Raw genomic sequence first — 21391 nt, forward strand, 5'->3', positions numbered from 1 at the left:
AAATAATAAGATTGGCAGCAATGTCAAGCCTTCCTCCAATAAAGGCCAAGGGAGTGAAGACATGCAGGACGGAAGATGACACCTATGAAAGGAGACTGACAGTGGATTACTAGGCTGCTGATCAATGTATTGGTGAGCTAACTCCTATAGTGCCAGATCCATCAGCTATTGCTCAACTGTTCAACAATCTGCTGAAGGACATAAAGTGCTCAGACAACCCTGTGACCCTTAATGAAGAACAATGGAAAATGTTTCAAACTTTAAAGGTGACATTTGTGTACTGCACCTGCATTAAGAATCCCTTAAACAGGTAAACCATTTACCCAGTATGTCAATGAGAAACACAATGGCAGTCTTAACTCAAGAATATGGAGACCAACACCATCCTGTTGGGTATTACTCTGCTAAATTGGATTATGTACAATTAGTATGGGGTCTGTATTTACAAGCAGTGCAGGCAACCTACCTGGCAGTTATGACTGTTTCTAGCATTGTGTTTGATCAAATATTAACTGTTCCATATCCACACTCAGTACACACTTTACTGACTATGATTAGGGTCTCCCAATTAACAGCTTCTCGGTGGTCCAAGTTGTCTGCTGTTCTTGAGGCACCTAATATCATCATTCAACAAGCGTGTCCGGTGAATACAGCTACACTGATACCATCGGACGTGAAAGACTATGGTGACCATGAATGTGCAAGGACAATAACATGCCATGAAGATGCAAATTATTACAAAGAAATGTCCTTATCGAACCCGGATCTGATTCTGTACACTGTTGGCTCCTCAACGATTGAGAGAAGAATTTGAATGGCTGGATGGGCAGTTGTCTCTGAAGCTGGAATGCTGGCATCAGGAAACAAGGCTTCTGGCACCTCCGTGCAAGAGGCAGAACTAAAAGCTTTGATTGAAGCCTGTAAATTGGCAGAAGGAAGATCAACAAATATCTACACTGATTCTTGATATGCTTTTGGAGTTGTTCATGATTTTGGAAACTTTTGGACAAAAAGAGGATTTCTTATGGCTGTTGGAACCCCAATCAAGAATGGCCAACTTGTACAAGAACGTATAGATGTCATACAACTGCTATCTAAAGTTGTTGTATTAAAGTGTAGAATTCTCCCAAAATGTCTACAATGGAAAGCCATGGAAATACATACATGGATGAAATTGCAAAATGCAGAACATGGGAAGAGGTAAAAGAAATATAGCAATACCAAGAACAAATACAGTGAACCTGACAAATGGAATTATAGAAATGAAATTGAACTCTGTATCATAGATGAGCATGCAAGATATTCGAGAGATGCAAGTTCAATGCTCTAACGAGAAAAGTAGTTCTGGATAGAGAATGGTGGGAAATTAAATAGTGGTGGAGTATGAAGATATTGCACTAGTCATAGACGAGTAGCTCCAATTATGTTGCTTCCTTATCTGGCACAGCAGATACACTCCCCAGGACACATTGGAGTGGAAAAGATGATCGACAGATTCTTCCAGTGATGGTGAAATCCAAAGTTCGGCGCACAAGCTCAACAAACATCTAAAAGATGCATGACGTTCCAGAAAACAAATCCTGAAACAGCGGAAAAACAACCACAATTAAGTACTCCTGCCAAAGTGTCAAGGATACTCAACCGTACTGGTAATAGCAGACAAGTTTTCAAGATGGGTGGAAGATGTTCCGGCGAAGAAAGCTACTGCCACACACACAGCAAAAACTCTGTTTAAGAACTATATTCCTAGATGGTGATTGCCATGTCACATCAACTCTGACCAAGGAACATGTTTCACATTTATTTATTTACTTATTGTGATTCAGCATGAACAGGCAGGCCCTTCTGGCCCTTTGAGCCACACTACCCAGCAGTCCCCTGATTTAATCGTAGCCTAATCACAGGACAATTTACAATGGCAATTAACATACCAACTGGTACATCTTTAGACTGTGAGTGGCATCCGGAAAAAACCTAGGTGGACATCTGGAAAATATACAAACTCCTTACAGGCAGCGGTGGTAATTGAAACCAGGTTGACTGTACTGTAAAGTGTTGTGCTAGCCACCATGCTACCATGCCACCCTTGGACAGTTTGTCAAGAATTCTGTCGACTGACAAACATTGAATGACCTTTTCATTGTCCACATTGCCCAGTCATCAGGATAAGTCAAACAAATAAATAGAATTATCAAATGACTGACTAAGTATCATGAGGAAGGCATACCATGGCCTATGGCTCTTCCTATGAAGCATCAAAGCAACCCCAAACAAGAAAACTAAGCTGTCCATTTGAGGTAGTAACATGGTGTCCTACGTCACCAACGGGAGCTCTCAGTTTCCAAGAGGCTGATATACACATTATAGCTGACAGTTCAGTTAACTATGGTGTGAAACTAACCCAAGCTGTACAGTCTGCTTCTCAACAGATTTTTGCTGCTTGGAGTATTCCAAGAGGAGGGTGACAAGCCCTGATTCCTGGTGAGTGCATCCTGATTAAGAAATCACATAAGGAAGCTCGATGGGAAGATCCTTATCAAGTGCCTTTAATAACTAAGTCGGCGGTGAAGGTAGAAGGTAAAAGTACGTGGGTGCACGCCAGCCACCACAAGAGAGCTGAAGTGGTACCTGATGAGGACAACAAGCACTGTGGTTAAAGTGCTAATAACCTTTGACTCAGTGCTTATGCTGCTGGGCTACAGTGAGCAAATCACTAACCAGCCAGAAGACTTCATAAAGAGTTGACTACTGGACTTTTTGAAGTTTATTCTGATATTAGTTGTTATTATATTTTTGCCAATTCTCCCTACTTAAAATGAGTGCTAATAGTCAGACTAATATGCTTTATCATAATTTGCATCTTTTTTACTTGTCTGAGGGTGATCATTAATTAAGTAATTCAAACTCACTGATCTGTCTAACAATGACATGATCCTATAAATACTTTGAAGAATATATAACCTTTGATATTTTCATTACCTAAGTAATTTTTGACTATTTTATACTTAACATAGATACCACAAGTTTTTTGCCTCTTAATTTTCAGATGTAATGATTTTAAATGTGTGATTTAGAATCAAAAGGGACAGGGTTGTTGGATTAGACTATTTTATTGTTTTTTTGCATCTTAACAATTAATTGCTTGTATTTTATATAACTACTTACATACACATAACTGTTTAGTGCAGTTTGTTTCCTAGTGGTCACAGTACATTTATGCATTTGTTCTGTGCTTACAATACAAGTTTTGGAAGCTTCTCTTGCTATTGTATTATTTGAATGTGGGCTATCTGATTGGTTGAATCTTATCTACGAATTTAAATGGACTGTTTCTTATAAAAAGAGCTGACCATGCTGCTCTGCCATCTACGCTCCTTCTCTCTCTTCCCTTACCAGACCTCTGCTTCTGCAGCTCTACATTTCCAATTCTCTTTCGTGCTTAATAAAATTATCATGAAGCAACAAGTTTTATGCCTCTTTCTTGATTTCCGAAAGAACTTGGACTAAAAACATCAGAATCCAACACCTCCATTTCCCAAAGCATCCAGACTTCAAAATATAATACCAATTCTCTATCATTGCTCAATTTAAATTCTAAAGCTCACCAGGTAACTGCACTGTGGGAGTGCCTTTACCAGATGGATCAGAACAGGGATGTAACCAGGATTGTAATGGACTTTATTAATAAAACAGCTGTAGATGCATGTGTCTCCACTAAATTGTTCAGAGTCTTCCCAATCAGAAGCCATAGATGAACCATGAGATCCGAAATTTGCTGAGGGCCAGATCAAAGGCATTCAAGTCTAGAGGCCAAAATTGCTACAAGAGGTGCAGGTTTGATCTCTGGAAAACCATCTCACAGGCAAAGTGGAGATTCTGGACCCAATGAGGGATGCTCGTCAGCTGTGGCAGGGTTTGAATGGTATAACCTCCTACTAAGTTAAATCAAGCGATATGGGGGACTGTAGGCCTTCACTTCCAGATGAGCTCAGTGGTTTCTATGTTCACTTTGAGCATCAGAATATGGAGGAGCCATTGCGAACCCCCACATTTCCTGATGATCCTTTGATCTCAGTATCTGAAGCTGATGTGTGGGCTGGCTTCTGAAGGGTGAATCCAAGGAAAACATTCAGCCCGGATGGGGTATGTGGCCATGTACTAAAGACCCATGCTGACATCTGGCTGCTGTGTTTACAGAGAACTTTAACCTCTCACTTGGGCAGCATGTGGTACCCAGCTGCTTCAAGCAGGCTCCAATTATACTGGTGCCCAGGAAGAGCGTGGTGATCTGCCTCGATGACTATCGCCCAGTTGCACTTACATTCACAGCGTTGAAATGCTTCAGGATGTTGGTGATAAAACCTATCAACTCCTGCCCAAGAGGCAAACTTGGATCCACTCCAATTTGCCTCCCAGAGCAACAGGTCCACAGTAGATGTCATCTAATTAGTTCTTCACACAACCCTGGAACATCTGGGCAGCAAAGAAGCATACATCAGGATGCTCTTTATCGATTACAGCTCAGCATTTAATACCATCATCAATAAACTCATCAATAAGCTCCAAAACTTTGACCTCAGTACCTCCTTGTGCAATTGGATCCTGGATTTCCTCACTTGTAGACCTCAGTCAGTTTGGATTGGCAACAACACCTCCTCCACAATCTCCATCAGAACTGGTGCATCACATGGCTGTGTGCTTACCACCTGCTCTACTTGCTTTACACCTTTGACTGTGTGGCTAAGCACAGCTCAATGCCATATTCAGGTTTGCTGCTGACACCACTGTTGTGGGTTGTATCAAAGGCAGTGTGGGATCAGCAAAAAGGAGGGAGAATAAAAATCTGCCATAACAACAATTCTCACTCAATGTCAACAAGACCAAGGAACTGATTGTAGTCTTCAGGGGAGGGAAACCAGAGGTCCATGAGCCAGTCCTCATTGGACTGGGTGTTACTGTTTCAGAGAACCCGTCCTGGACCCAGCATGTGAATGTAATTACAAAGAAATCACGACAGTAGTGGAGAGTGTGCTGACTGGCTGCATCATGGTCTGGTATGGGAACACCAATGCCTTTAAATGAAAAATCCTACAAAAGGTAGTGGATTCAGCCCAGTACATCACGGTTAAAACCCTCCCCCCCCCCCAACCATTGAGCACATCTACATGAAATATTGCCATAGAAAAGCAGCATTCATCATCAAAGATCCTCACCACCCAGGCCATGGTCTTTTCTCACTGCTGCCATCAGGTAGAAGGTACAGGAACCTCAGGACTCACACCACCAGGTTCAAGAACAGTTACCCCTCAACCATCAGATTCTTGACCAAAGGGGATAACTACACTCACTTGCCCATCCATTGAGATGTTCCCACAACCAATGATCTCACTTTTAGTCTTTATCTTGTTATTTTGTGTTCTGGTTATTTATCACTATCTATTTTATTTGCATTTGCACAGTTTGTTGTCTTCTGCACTCTACTTGATCTTTCATTGATCCTGTTATAGTTACTATTCTATAGATTTGCTGAGTATGCCCGCAGGAAAACTAATCTCAGGGTTGTATGTGGTGACAAATGTAGTCTGATAATAAAATTTACTTTGAACTTTGAGACAAGGTAGAAGGTCAGTTATGATCTGAATGAATGGCAAAGTAGCTCAATGCTCCTGCTCCTGCTTGTTATGTTCTGTTAACCACTGGAAATCAAACAGGTTCACCTGCTGATAGGATGTACCTTGACTGTCACAACTTCTTTTTTCATGCCCTGGTAATGTTTTTTTTCCAGCAGAGTCTTGTAGATCAATATCAATTCTTAGAGGGTAACAAACTGTACATTCCCCTGGAGAGTTGGCAACCCTTTCCCAACCTGATGACCCATTTGGTTCAGTTGGGATTGCAGGAATTATTTTTACTTCAGCATTTTAGGAGTGTAAAAGTTGACCTAACAGCTCCCAAGGACAGGGATTTAGACAAGGAGATGAAAGCAGAGAGGTGAAGCATATTGACTTATCTAGTGTGTAGTGTTTAAATTGCAATTTAAAGTACATTTTGATTTCTAGGAATTCCTGAAGGCTGAAACAACCTGTGTTTCCATTGCACATCACCACAGACCCTGCTTCAGTGTGTTGTGTGTACAGGTCATACCTGGGTCTTAGGGTTCAGGGTCACCCCTCTTCCAATAAGTCCTCACTCCTCTGGATCACTGCATGGCCGAGTCACCAGAGGGTCTCAGGTGTGGCCTCTCATTCTTCGCATCAGTGATATGAAGGTCATCAGCCATTCTCAGTGCCTGGGTTAGGGAGGAGGCTGCTCACCCCTTGTCAGTTTCAAGCTGCTAGGGATGAGGACAAACCACTGAAGTTCTGCTGTAATGAAATAGTCTGCAAAGGTTCTCTACATGTGGGCAATGCCCGTAGACTTCACGTTGGATAATGAAGGATGCCTTCAGTGGGGGGAGAAGTGCTGGGGAGAAAAGAGCAAAGATAAGATGAAAACTGTTCTCTGTACACCTCTCTCTCCCCTCGCCCTTTCCTTTGCTGTATTTCCTTATGAACTATGTGCTAGCCTCTCTAACCAATCAATTCTTACTCTCTTTTTCCAGTTCCTTCATTCTTCTCTCTTGCTCTCTGCACTCTATAACCTGCCTGGAAAGGGGAAGGGAAGGTAAGGAGGCTGAAGGAGATAATGCTGGGGTGTGGGCCCAATACTTTATGTTGATGAATTGATTGTCCAAATCATAAAATTGTACCATACGTAGGACTGATCAGCCTAACTGTAGGTGAAATACTATTGGTGGCATATGTTTGTGGTAGATCATAATCAGCCTAACAATCCATCTACCTCTTCACACTGTCCAACTAGAGTGATGCAAAAATAACATGTTCTTTATTCATTTCTATCTTTCCTCTTTTCCTACATTTTCACCTGATCTGTTGTTCATCTCTCCTCAGTGCTACCAGATAAATGGATATACTAAAATGGGTCGTCTTAACTGGATTGAAGCGAAGGCTGCTTGTGAGAGAGCAGGAGGGCTACTGGCAACGATCTCCAATTACCACGAGCAAGGTATCAACTCTGGATCCATTCTCAGTTTTGCACCAAGTTCCCATGTCTAACTTTGGTTTAATTTGACCTGTTTGAGACGGTCTGTTCAATGGGATTGTCCCCTGACTTTGGTAATTTATCCCTATTCTGTCTCACACTCCATCCTATTGGTAAGATAGGTCAATGAGGAACATAAACAGTGGAGGGCTACTCATGATAGGAAGAGGTACATTCAAATGTGTATAACAAACATACAGGTATGCATACATAGTTGTAGCTCCTGTGGAGAAATAAGCTCACAATCTGTGAACCAATAACAGATGAAAATGCACAAATGCACACGCAGTTTAACAGTTTGAATCAGATTTAACTTGTGTCACTCACACTTGGGTAATCTCTGTGATGGAGATCGGCTGTTCAGAACGGGATTCACAAAGTTAAGAGGTGGCATCATAGTAAGACCAGGGCAGGTTTCTGTGGACCTGTCCCCTGTCCTATAATCAAGAAAAGCAGTGTCTAATGAAGCTGGGACATGATATATCACAAAACAGTGATATATCAATTAACTTCCTCAAACCTTGTTCTGTTGGTATTTTTCATTCATTTTCTGAATGTAGTTATTACTACATTTATTGCCTGTCTCTAATTGTCTTTAAGGAATTGGTAGTGTGCTTTCTTGAACAAATTCAATGTTTTTAATGCTGATGAGAGGCAGTTCGGGATTTATCAAATGTCAGTCGGGCACTGTGAGTGGGGATAATTTAGACTTCAGAGGACATTAAGTTTCACAGAGAAGCCCAACAAGTAGACAGGTATGTCTACTGTTTTGCCATTGCTCAATATTGAAATTATATTCCCCACATTCTGTCCAATCACTGAGCCAGCTCTGGGATTCAACTCCTTGTACTTTGCTCATTGCCTTCCCTTATCTGAGCTTTCTTTACATCAGCCTTTATAACAGCCTTGCTTCCGAACATCACCTTCGACCTCTGGATTGGGTTGCATGACATGAGCAAGGACTTCCAGTGGCTACAGAAGAAACCATTGAAGTATATGAACTGGGCTCCTGGTGAGCCTTCAGGCCAGCACATCTCCTCCACATCCAGTGATCTGGTAAGTTGCACTTCTTGGCCTGCTTCCATTCAGCTGATCTGTGAATGACGTTGACTGGTGTGCTGCATATCCTGACCCTTCTCTGGCAGCACAATCATGTAGCTGGTAGAATTACTGTCTCACATCGCCTGAGACCCAGGTTCAATCCTGACCTCTGGTGCTCTCTGTGTGAAGTTTAAGAAGTATCTAGAACTGAGGTTTGCAACCTTTTTTTATGCCATGGACCCTTACCATTAATCAAGGGGTCCATGGACCCCAGGTTGAGAACCCCTGATCTAGACGAACACTTGAATTGCCAACTAACAGAAGGAAAATGAGGTTAGTACCGATGAAAACAGACACAAAATGCTGGAGGATCTCAGCAAGTCAGGCAGCATCTGTGGAAGGAAATTAACAGTCAATGTTTCAGGCCGAGATCAAAAGGTCTTGTTGACTTTTTATTCTCCTCCATAGATGCTACCTGACTTACTGCCAGAGCATCTGTGGAAGCTCCTGTGTCCACGTTAGTATAGATGAGGACTTGATATGACTCCATGTCTTTGCATGTTCATCCTGTGAGGTTCCTCTGAGGGCTCCAGTTTCCTCCTGCAGGTTTGTAGATTAATTGACCAACATAAATTGCCCCTAGACTGTAAGTGGGTGGTGGAACTGAGAGTTGATGGGAATGTGAGGACAATGCAGTGGGATAGGTGTAAATGGGCGGGTGAAGAATGCTGCATACTCAGTGGGCTAAAAGGCCTGTTTCGGGGTTTTCTGCAGGCTGATTTAGCAAATCTGTTCTCAATTCACTTTTATCACTCTCAAGTTAACTTTCAGTTGATCTTTTGAGGATCTGCAAGGTCCACATTTTGCTCCAGTTGGTCTCAGTTTTCCTAGTCAGGTTGGCTCCCATCCGAGGTCTAAGGCATCCAACTGCAGTTTCTGTGTGCTTAGTTCTGAGGCTGTACCCTCAGATCCTAGACCCTGCTACTGATGGAAAGTTTCTATCCATGTCCACTGTTTACAGGGCTTTGATTTGGAACTGCAGTCATTTGCAGTGTCCTGAACACTGTAAAGGGTGAAGCTATCCATTTCTAACCAGGCCCCAGCAAGCTTCCGGCATGAGCAGGAATGCTGGGACGTAAGCTCCCTCACAGAGAAGTGAAAGGACAAGGGACAAAGGGCTCCAGTCACGAAGGTCTAGCTCTCTAGAGCAGGGGTTCCCAACTTGGTGTCCACAGAACCCTCAGGTAATGGTATAAAAAAGATGGAGATGCCTTGCTCTAGAGTTTTGAAGGTGCAGCAGGGATTACAATCAATCATCAGCTGCTGTGGAGATTCTTGGTTATCAAGGTTGAGGTCACTCATGGAAAGAACAAGGTGACCGGTGCTTCTCATCAGCAACAAGAGGACAAACCAACAAGAGACAAGTGGTCCTCATAATCCAATATCTTACTGCGTATTTTCCCATGGATGGATTTATAGGCAATTGGCTCAGCCCAAATATAGATTCCTCCACCAGCCCAGCACACACTGAAGTTTGTCCTGGACTAGAGTTTAAGCCCACGTTTTCTGATTCCAGTTTTCACACAGAAAGTGGTGGGTATGTGGAGTGAGCTGCCAGAGGAAATGGGGAGGTAGGTACAAGTACAGGTTTTAAGAGTCATTTGGGCAGGTACATGGATAGGAAAGATATTGTGGGATATGAGATATGAATTAATGTTGATAGGGATCTTGGTCAGCATGCATAAGTTGGGCCCAATGGCCTATACATGATGCATTGATGGCACTGATGCCCTAAAGCCTGGCCAAGGTGTGATTGTATCCCTGTAGTCACTAATTGGTCAGTCATTTGACATTCAGTTAGTTGGTGCTAAGTCTGCTTCAGAAAGCAATGTTCTGTTCTGGTCAATATCTGATGTCATTTAACCTGAGGACTAAGCTATCGTATTGTCTGTGCAGGAAAACTGCGTGGTGATCTGGCATGCCTTACACCCCCAGTTCACCGGACGTTGGGATGACAGGAGCTGCACCAATGATAAAAATGGCTACATTTGTCAGAGAAGCAAAGGTATGGCCTATGTAGTGTTCATCCAACTCATTAATTCCAATCTCTGCTCACTCTCCATGCTCTGACACTGAGGGGTCTATATCTTAGCATCTAAAATGGCCAAGTCAAGTTCATTGTTGTGGTATCTGATTGGATGGAATGTAACATGATGAGGGCTGTTTCCTGCTCATTTGGTGGCATCCTGTAATCAGATTGGATGTTTCTAAGATAAGTCATGTTGAATATCCAATACAATTTAAGCATTTAATATACAATCCATGGAAGTGACAACCAACCCAATCCATAGACCTCAGCCCTTGATCCAACTCAGATCTCCAATTAACCCAGACCCCAACCTCCAGTCCTGGATGCCTACAGTACTCCAATGCCCTGTTCGTGGGGCACTGCTTCCTCAATGAAAGATATTGGCATGGATAGAGGAATGGCTGTCAGGCAGGAAGCAGTGAATGGGAATAAGGGGCCTTTTCTGGTTGGCTGCCAGTGACTAGTGGGGTTCAGGGGTCAGTGTTGGAACCGCTACTTTTCAGATTGTTTGTCAGTGGTTTAGATAATGGAATTGATGGCTTTGTGGCAAAGTTTGCAGATGATATGAAGATAGGTGGAGGGGTAGGTAGTGCTGAGGAAGGAATGCGATTGCAGCAGGACTTAGATTGGAAGAATGGGCAAAAAAGTGGCAGATGGAATACAGTGTTGGGAGATGTATGACAAAGCATTTTGGTAAAAGGAACAAGAGTGTGGACAATTATCTAAATGGGGAGAAAATTCAAACATCAGAGCTGCCAAAGGACTTAGTAGTATTTGTGCAAGACACCCAGAAGTTTAATTCACAGTCTGTGATAAAGAAGGCAAATGCACTTTTGGCATTTATTTCAAGAGGAATAGAATATAAAAACAAGGAGATAATGCTAAAGCTTTATAAGAGACTAGTCAGGCCGCACTTGGAGTATTGTCAACAGTTTTGGAACCCTATATCTCAGAAAGGGTGTATTGTCATTGGACAGATTCCAGAGGAGGTTCACAAGGAAGATTCTGGGAACGAAGGGGTTAACCTATGAGGAACATTTGGCAGCTTTGGGCCTGTACTCACTGGAATTTAGAAGAATGCAGAGGATCTCATTGAAACCTACCAAATGTTGAAAGGATTAGAGAGGGTGGATGTGGAGAGGATGTTTCCTACAGTCAGGGTATCCAGAACTAGAGGGCACAGCCTCAAAATTGAGGGGCAATCTTTTAGAACAGAAATTAGGAGGAATTTTTTAGCCAAAGAGTGATGAATCTGTGGAATTCTCTGCCACAGACTGCGGTGGAGGCCAAGTCCATGGGTATATTCAAAGCGAAGTTGATTGATTCCTGATTGATCAAGGCATCAAGAGATATGGTGAGAGAGCAGGTGTATGGGTTTGAATGGGATCAGGGATCAGCCATAATGGAATGGTGGAGAAGACTCGATGGGCTGAATGGCCTAATTCTGCTCCTATGTCTTATGGTCTAAGGTCCTGATGTCCCAGGCTTCCAGTCACCTGGTGGCCTGGTTGTTGTCCCGATCCAGATTGCCAACCCTGGCAATGTTCTCTAGGTTACACAAAGTACACTGCAGATGCTGGGGTCAAATCAACACGTACAACACGCTGGAGGAACTCAGCAGGTCGGGCAACATCCATTGTAACGAACAGTCAATGCTTTGGGCTGAGAAGGGTCGAAAAGTTGACTGTTCGTTTCAACGGATGCTGCCCGACCTGCTGAGTTCCTCCAGCGTGTTGTCCCTGTTGATTCTCTAGGTTAGCCTCGCTAATCAGTAAAGCAAGTAGGACCAGGATGTTCAGAGCAGCAATTAGGTTAAAGCCAGAGCACACTTTTTCAGGTCTGGCTACTGAGTTGCTGAGGCTAGGAATGGCTACAGAAGACAGGTGGGGTCCTGGGGTGGATGCGTAGAGAGGGTCAATAGTTAAGTCTGAAGGTCAAGAGGCTTCATCCACTCTTGTGTCTCTCTCTGTTGTCCTTGCTGTGTTGTAATCCTTGTTCTGTTGGTGTTTCCACCATGAAGCTGGAAGGAATGTTATGTGTACATAAGAGAAGAGCTACCACTACCCCTCCCCCCCCCCCCACTCTCCAAATGGCTGACCACCATTCATCAAGCCTCATCATTTCTTTTGAGCCAGTTGCCTGGAGCCTTCATTCCTCAATCTTTTGAACACATAACTGCCATCGGTGGTCTTGCCTCCCACAGTCTCGAGAACAGAGAGTCCCAGAGGTCCACCACCCTCTGCAAAAAAGAAGTTCCGGCACATTTCAGCTTTGAGCAACTGCCCCCTTACTGTGTAACTGTGTTCACCATCTGCTTTGTTGCACTGACAGAATGCAAGTAGTTGAGAATTCACCATTTCCAGCAAAGATGCACTCCACACAAGGCTGAAAAATAAATCTTAGGTCATCCCTTCTATGTTCCAGAAACAACACATCTTATGTCTGTTTGGTTTTGAATCAATACATCACTTGTCTCTCAGCTCCACTTGACTCCAGACATCCTTGGCAAGGGTTACAGAAAAACAAACTGAATTTAAGAATGAGATCCCAAAGGACTGGTAAAATTCCTGAAAGCTTGTTGCACAAAACAGCACTAAAAACATCTAAGTAGCAGCATCAATTGTGGGTTGATGGCAGATGTTTTTTTTCATCTGTTTTTATATTCATTCTCAGGACGTGGACATCACTGGCATTTGCTCCATCCCGGGTCTTTCATTAAGAGCAGATATTTATTTATTTATGTAGCGATACAGCGCCGAGCTTTTCCAACCCTTTGAGACCCACTGCCCAGCAACCCCAGAAAACCTCAATTTAACCCTAGCCTAGTCACGGGACAATTTACAATGACCAATTAACCTACCAACTGGTACATCTTTAGACTGTGGGAGGAAGCTAGAGCACCCGGAGAAACCTCAAACATTCCACAGGAATTTCAGCTTATATCTCTGTGGAATTCCAATTTAAGAACTTTTAAAATAAGTTTCAAGCATGTTTTCTGAATTACTAATCCCTCAGCATAACTACTCAACACTGTTACCTACTTCATCTGTTACTTAGCAAGCTTCATTGGTGTTGGATTAACACCAGAAAAGAGGGGGTCTAACTCTTTACCTCTTTCTTGGTCAACTAGCTGGAAGCCTTTTCTTTGAGACAAGAGCCTCTCCTCACTTTCACTTTGACCCAAACTCTTCTTCTTTCACTGCAGACCCATCTCTACCATCTGTACCTGCCAAGTTCCCACCTACCCTCACGTCGAAGTTGACCTACATGAACAGCACCTACCGGGTAATTCAGAAGCCCCTCACATGGCAGGAAGCTGCTTGGCTCTGCGAGACTCGAAACGAGACCCTGGTCACCGTGATGGACCCCTACCACCAGGCTTACCTCACACAGGTCATCAACAGTGTCCAGTTCCCCGTCTGGATTGGACTCTCCAATGAAGAGGTAACTCCAGTGACTGAGGCTCCTCGATTTAATTGTGATCCATCCGTCTGCATGGTGGTTGGTTGTACCCTGTAAATAATATGGGGGAAATGCTGATTTTAATTTATTTACTTGTTGATTGATTGAGATACAGCACAGAATAGGGCCCAATTTAACCCTCGCCAAATCACGAGACAATTTACTATGACCAATTAACCTACCAACCGGTATGACTTCGGACTGTGGGAGGAAACCCATATAGTCACAGGGAGAACATACAAACTTCTTACAGGTAGTGGTGGGAATTGAACCCCGGTTGCCTGTAAAGCATTGTGCTAACCACTACACTGCTGTGCCGCCCATTTTAGATGCGCTGATACTAAGTTGTTGTGAACATAAAGCATGTCACTGTCAACCATGTAAACCCTCCTTACCAACACTGAGGCTCTCAAACCTTCTGCACCCTTGTGGTTCAGGTTCCCATCTCGGTACTGCATGGGTTAGTATAGATAGGGGTTTGCTGGTCAGATGGGCTGAAGGGCCTGTTTAGATCATGTGTTGAAATCATCCTCAGGTTACAGAGCAGTTGTATCACACTCCACAATTAGACCTTTCGGCCCTGACAGTCAGCGTTGGTGACAATGGGTGACATCACTTGGTCAGAGGCTGGGTTATCCAGTTGTACATCCTTCCTATGGAATGTGGGTTTTCTCTGGGTCCTCCCACACCTTGCTGCTATTACATTCACTTATTGCCTTAACATAATGCCTGGATTTACAGACCCCATCTGCTCTATCACTGTAGCCTGCGACGCAGCTCTCTTCTCTCACCCAGGCAAGAGGAGGGTCTTCGTTACATTCTGGTCTTGTGTCTTGTTGACGATGCTTTTAACACAGGGTGTGTAATGGTTGGGTCATATGTGTGATGGGGGCAGGACATTGCCAACACATGATTTAACCTTAACTAAATCATGGGACAATTTACAATGACCATTTAACTTAGCCAGTACATCTTTGGACTGTGAGAGAAAACCAGAGGACCCAGAGAAAGTCCATGCATTCCACGGGGAGAACGTACAGAGACTCCTTACAGGATGGTGCTGGAATTGAATCAGGCTAACTTGAAGTTCCTGACTAACTATCATCAACACTTGACCTGTGGAACCAGAGGAGTCAACGTGCTTGATCACTGTTGCACCACCATCAAGAAAGCTTACCATACCATCTCATGCCTAGGAAGTCTGATCATACTCCAGTGTGTAGGCAAACACTGAGGGCCACCGCACCAGTGCTTTGGACCAAGGGAGGCAGAGGAGCACTTCCAGGACTGCTTTGAGTCAGCGGACTGGATCATATTCAGAGACTCATCTTCACATTTGAATGAATATGCAACAGTTGTCACCAATTTCATCAAATTGAGTGTGTGTCTTCGAGAACATAGCAAATACACTCTAACCAGAAACTGTGGATGAATCAAGCGAATTGCAGTCTGCCAAGTTCTATATCTGTGGCATTTATGACATTTATGACCAATGATTCAGGGTTCTACTAAAGTGCAGTACAATCCACAGAACACCAGAAGTTCAGAGTACATATATGACACCAGATACAACCCTGAGATTCACCTTCTGGCGGGCATACTCAATAAATCTATAGATTAATAACCATAACAGAATCAATGAAAGACTGCCCAACTTGGGCGTTCAAATGGAGTGCAGAAGACAACAAACTGTGTAAGTACAAAAAGAAAGCAATAAATATCAAGATCATGAGATGAAGAGTCCTTGAAAGTGAGTCCATTGGCAATTCCGTGTGAAGTTAGAGACATAATCAAATGCAGGTCACTTGTGGCAAGGTTTGCATAATATTATTTCATATAAGGTGAAAGCCACCATCATGAATGGCTGTGATGCCTGACTCCCCTGACGAGCTGAACACTTTTTGTGCATGCTTTGAAAGGGAGAATGAAACTAGACATGTGCAAATCCCAACAGTATCCAGCAATCCTGCAATCTCTCTCAGGCTGATGTCAGAACATCCTTCAAGAGAGTGAGGCATCAAGCCCCGGGCACTAAAAACCTGCACCAACCAACTGGCTGGAGTGTTCAAGGACATCTTCAGTCTCTCACTGAGGTTCCCACCTGCTTCAAATTGCGAGTGCAATTTGTCCGTCGCTGCGTCAGGTCTGCAGTGGACACAATCTCACTGGTTGTCCACTCGGAGAGAAGGTGGACAACAACAAACCATACATCAGACTGCTGGTTATCGATTACAGCTTGCCGGTCAGTGCCACCAACCCCCTCTAAACCTGGGCCTCCGTACCTCTCTCTGCAGCTGAATCCCCGACTTCCTCGCTGAGAGACTGCAGTCAATGCAGATCAGTGGTAACATCTGCTCCTCGCTGATACACCACAAGATTAGAGAGATTAAAGATTAGTTTTATTTATCACATGTACATCGAAACATGAAAATATGAAGTGAAGTGTGCTGTCTGCATCAATGACTAACACAGTCCGAGGATCTGCTGAGGGCAGTCCGCAGGTGTCACCACACTTCCAGTGCCAACATAACATACCCTGGCTCACGTGTCTTTGGAATGTGGGAGGAAACCAGAAGAAAGCCACAGAGTCATGGAGAGAACATACAAACTCCTTACAGTTGTTGAACCTCGATTGCTGGCACTCTCAGTGTTATGCTAACCACCACGCTACTGTGTAGTTCACTGCTCTGCTCTCTCTGTGCTCGTGACCGTGTGGCTAAGCACAGCTCAAACACCGTCTATAAATTTGCCTATAACACCACTGTTGTTGGTAAAGTCTCAGACAGCAACGAGGAAATGCACAGAAGAGGCAGATGAGTCAGCTGGTTGAGAAGTGTTTTGGCAACCTTGCACTCAGAACACACACCAGTCCCCATTGAGTATCGGCCAGGGTAAAACATGTTGATGCAATCACAAAGAAGCACGCCAGTGACTCTACTTCATTAGGAGTTTGAGAAGATTTGGTATGTCACCAAAGACTCTTGCAAATTTCGATAGATGTTTAGTGGAGAGCATTCTGTCTGTTGCATCTCCTCCTGGTATGGAGGTTCCAAAGCCCAGGTCGTAAAAGGTTGTAGATGCAGCCAGCTCCATCATGGGCACAACCCTCCTCCCCTCACGATCGTGGACATCTTCAAAAGGCGGTACATCAAGAATACGGCATCATTACGGACCTCCAGCAACTGGTACATTTTCTCTTCATACTGCTACCTTTGGGGAGGAGGTACAGGAGCCTGAAGACCCACATTCAATGATTCAGGAATGGCTTTGCCATTTCTTACCCTTCGCCGTCAGATTTTCAAATGGTCCATAACCACTCCCTCTTTCTTTGCCATCCTTATTTTTGTAACTTACCTAGTGCCGGCATAATAAACCTGATTCTGATTCTGTTGTACACTTCTCATGTTGTATGCCTGTGTGTTGCTGTGCACCCTCTGTGTTATTTCATACCTTCCCTGATGTGTACATTATTAACCATGCACCTCATTCTGCAGTATTTAATTGTTTGTGGTTTTACCCAGCACCCTCACCCCTCTCTCCCCACACCCCCCCCCCCCTCACCAGCTCTCCCTCACGCTCAGTGACCACTGTGTTTTTGCACAGGGAGGCAGGACCTACTCGTGGCTCGGCGGGGAGGAGCTGTTTTACACCAACTGGCAGGATGGCGAGCCCCGTCAGGTCGCAGGCTGTGCTCGGATGGACGTGGACGGCACGTGGCAGACGTCCAACTGCGACGTCAAGCTGAATGGAGCCATCTGCCTCGCAGCGGGAGGTAGGAGGGGATGAGGAGGGATCTGTCGTGCAAAGGAGGCAGGATTTGAAGCTGCCAGTAATTTTGGATAAAGTTGGAACGTGTGAAGTATAAAAACCTCATCATCTGGGCCAGATATCCTGCTTGTTGGCTGTAAACTCTAGTTCTAGGAGAGAGGCAGATGCTTAAAATTATAACCTATTCCTTAAAGTGACAGGAGTCACAGAGGCTGATAATCTTCATATTGTAACCAGGTGATGAAGGGTCTCAATGTGAATCATTGGCTACCCACTTACCTCCATAGATACTACCTGATGTTGATTTCCTTCACCGGTGTGTCTCCTTATTCCCGCTCACTGTACGCTGTGGCCGTTGCCTTAGGTTTTTCGGGCTGTTGACCTTCCATCTCATGTAATCTGATTAATTGGTCATGAATCTCCCCCTTCGTCTCCCTTCAAGCTCTCTGAGATCTTCCCATCAAAAGTCCTGGTGGGCACCCACCTCACCCCCTCCCCTGATTTTATGTTCAACCTCTCTGCTTTGTCAGTTTGTTTATTGATTTATTGAATAGACCCTTCGAGCCATGTCGCCCAGCAACCCCGAATTTAACCTGAGCCTAATCATAGGACAATTTACAATGGCCAATCAACCTACCAACCGGTACGTCTCTGGGCTGTGGGAGGATACCGAGGCACCCAGAGCAACCCACACGGTCATGGGAGAAGGTGCTGCGGCAGGAATTGAACTCAGGTTGCTGGTACTCTACATGCTGCCCAGTTCTCTTGTCATGGATTCTACAGGACATGTAGCATTATAAAATATACTCCTGTGTTTAAACTTTCTTTGATTTGGTACCGAGGGGATGTCAGGGGTTATTTTTTCACACAAGAGAGTGGTGGGTGCATGGAATGCACTGCCGGCGGTGATGGTGGAATGGATACGATAGGGTCTTTTAAGAGCCTCTTAGGTACATGGAACTTAGAAAAATAGAGGGCTGTGCAGTAGGGAAATTCTAGGCAGTTTCTAGAGTAGGTTACATGATCAGCACAGCATTGTGGGCCGAAGGGCCTGTAATGTGCTGTAGATATCTGTGTTCTACGTATATTGACTTTTGGTAATTGTAAGGTGTAGAGGTTCCAATGCATGGGATCACAACAGGCTGCAGAGGGGCATAGACTCAGCCAGCTTCACGATGGGTACAACCCTCACCATTATCAAGGACATCTTCAAGGGCTGTTGTTTGCGCCCTTACCCCACTGTGTGGACGGTGGAGACCAGCAACAATCATGCCTTGTTTGGACAGTGAACCCATTTTGAAAGCTGGGTGCAGTGTTACTGGTGCCAATGCCCCCCTCTGCTGGTAAAACATCACACTGCAGCATCAGCACTGGCTCACTTTGCAATGGCAGCTACCCCACCTCACTCTCAGCTACTAGATGATTGCAACAGATAAGGACTAATATGGCATGACATTTACTCTTCCCTTACTGTAAAGCACACATCCAAGCAATGATGGCAAGAACTTAAATAGTGCTTGCATTAAACAACTGATGTGCAGAAGTCCAGTATGTGTGAGTGCCACTGGCAGATAAAGCCCAAGGCATTATACATTAATTTAGCATATCCAGTACTTTGGAGTGTCTCATTTCTATATTAGCAGAGGTGTGTAAAGGAAATTCAATACAATTCAATTCAAGTTTAATTGTCATTCAACCATATACGAATACAACCAAATGTGACAACGTTACTCTAGGGTCATGATGCAAAGACACATTTTTTCCCCAAATAAAATGACCCCATCTTCATGGAAACATATCGAATGTTGAAAGGCCTAGATAGAGTGGATGTGGAGAGGATGTTTCCTATAGTGGGAGAGTCCAAGACCAGAGGGCACAACCTCAGAATTGAGGGACGTCCATTTAGAACAGAGATTAGGAAGAATATCTTTTCCCAGAGTGCAGTGAATCTGTGGAATTTATTGCCATATGTTTTATTTTGACTGAACACAGAGGTCAGAAAAACCAGGCGCCACATAATCTGGTTTCAGAACCTTAGTGTTTATCCACTTTATCAAGGACAGGACATTACAGGGTAAAGCAGAAAGCACTCCTTTTTAACTTCACAATAGTTCATTAACTTTGAAGCCTTTTAGGACATCCAGTAGGTAGCCTTTAAAAATGCAGGTTTTCCCTAAACTTGTGTTGCTATAGAATTCATCCCTTCCCGTTCTGTGTGAAGTGTGGGTGAGCTGGGATGGTGGACACCAGCAAACAATCATTCTTTTGGACAGAGAACCCATTTTGAAAGCTCAGTACGGAGTATTAGTGCCAATGCTGCCCTCTGCTGGTGGAAAGTCACACTGCAGCATCAACCCTGGTCAAAATACATTTATGAGCAAAGTACATATACGTTACCTAATGCTGCCTTCAAATTCATTTTCTTGCAGGCATTTACAGTATAATTTTATATTTAGTTGTTATGAAAAAATATACATAAACAAAGATTAACAGACAAACAATATGCAAAAGAAGACAGTTAGTGCAAATAAAAATAACACCAAGAACCTAAGTTGTAAATAAACCTTGAAAGTGAGTGTTGTAGAATCGGTTCAGAGTAGAGGTGAAGGAAGTTATCCATTCCGATTCAGGAGCCTGATGTGTTAGTAACTAGTTGGCATTACTAGTCAGGGAAAATGTCATGGCAGTACTCAGATAGGACAGACCGGAGAGGTTTAGTGAGGCTTTGTGGGTAGAACTGAGGAATGAGAAAGGTATGACCATGTTAAAGGGATTACATTATAAACCATCCAACAATCTCCAGGATTTAGAGGACCAAATTTGTAAAGAGATCGCAGACTGTAACAGGAAACAAGGTTGTGATAGTAGGTGACTTTAACTTTCCACACATTGACTGAGAATTCCATACTGTAAAAGGACCAGATGGAAAAAAGTTTGTCAACTGTGTTCAGGAAAGTTTCTTTAATCAGTACACAGAAGTCCCAACTAGAGAGAGTGTGATACTGATCTCCTGTCAGGGAATGAGACAGGGCAGGTGACCGAAGTTTGCATCTAGTGATCATAATGCCATTAGTTTCAAGGTAATTATGGAAAAGGATAGGTCTGGTCCTCGGGTTGAGATTCTAAACTGGAGAAAGGCCAATTTTGATGGCATCAGCAAGTGTGGACTGGGACAGGTTGTTTTCTGGCAAAAGTGTACATGGGTAAATGGGAGGCCTTCAAAGTGAAATTCTGAGAGTACAGAGTTTGCACGTGCCTGTCAGAATAAAAGGCAAGGACAGCAGGTTTAGGGAGCCTTGCTTTTTGAGAGATATTGAGGCTCTGGTTAAGAAAAAGATGGAGGTGCATTACAGATATGGACAGGGAGGAACAAATGAGGTGCTTGAGGAGTATAAGAAATGCAAGAGAACACTTAAGAAATCAGGAGGGCTAAAAGAAGACATAAGGTTGTTCTAGCAGACAAGGTGAAGAGAATTCCTAAGGGTTTCTACAGATATGTTAAGAGCAAAAGGATTGCAAGGGACAAAATTGGTCCTCTGGAAGATCAGAATAGTTATCTATTTGTGGAGTCAGAAGAGATAGGGGAGATTTTAAATGGATTTTTGCACCAGTATTTACTCAGGAGATAGACGCACAGAGTCTATAGAAGTGAGGCAAAGCAGCAGCAAGGTCACTGACCCTATACAGATTACAGAGGAAGAGGTGTTTGCTATCCTGAGGCAAATCAGGGTGGATAAATCCCCAGGGGCTGAAAAGGTGTTTTCACCTTTGACCTCTGACCCTGTGGGAGGCAAGTGCAGAAATTGCAGGGACCCTAGCAGAGGTATTTAAATCAGGTGAGGTACCGGAGAATTGGAGGATAGCTAATGTTGTTTCACTGTTTATGAAAGGCTTTAACATAAACCAGGAAAGTATAGGCTGACGAGCTTG

At 43.8% G+C, this 21391-nt stretch overlaps 1 protein-coding gene across 1 annotated transcript in view; it reads left to right on the plus strand.

Moving 5' to 3' along the window:
- mrc2 (mannose receptor, C-type 2) overlaps positions 1-21391 on the plus strand; it is a 228112-nt gene that overhangs the window by 176788 nt on the left and 29933 nt on the right. Inside the window, exons 21-25 of the mRNA XM_073070731.1 lie at positions 6951-7065; positions 7994-8157; positions 10099-10207; positions 13437-13675; positions 17297-17465. Coding sequence (XP_072926832.1) covers positions 6951-7065; positions 7994-8157; positions 10099-10207; positions 13437-13675; positions 17297-17465 — 796 coding nt within the window. The remainder of the gene's footprint in view (positions 1-6950; positions 7066-7993; positions 8158-10098; positions 10208-13436; positions 13676-17296; positions 17466-21391) is intronic.

The sequence above is a fragment of the Hemitrygon akajei genome, chromosome 18, assembly GCF_048418815.1.
Source record: "Hemitrygon akajei chromosome 18, sHemAka1.3, whole genome shotgun sequence".
NCBI lineage: Eukaryota > Metazoa > Chordata > Chondrichthyes > Myliobatiformes > Dasyatidae > Hemitrygon > Hemitrygon akajei.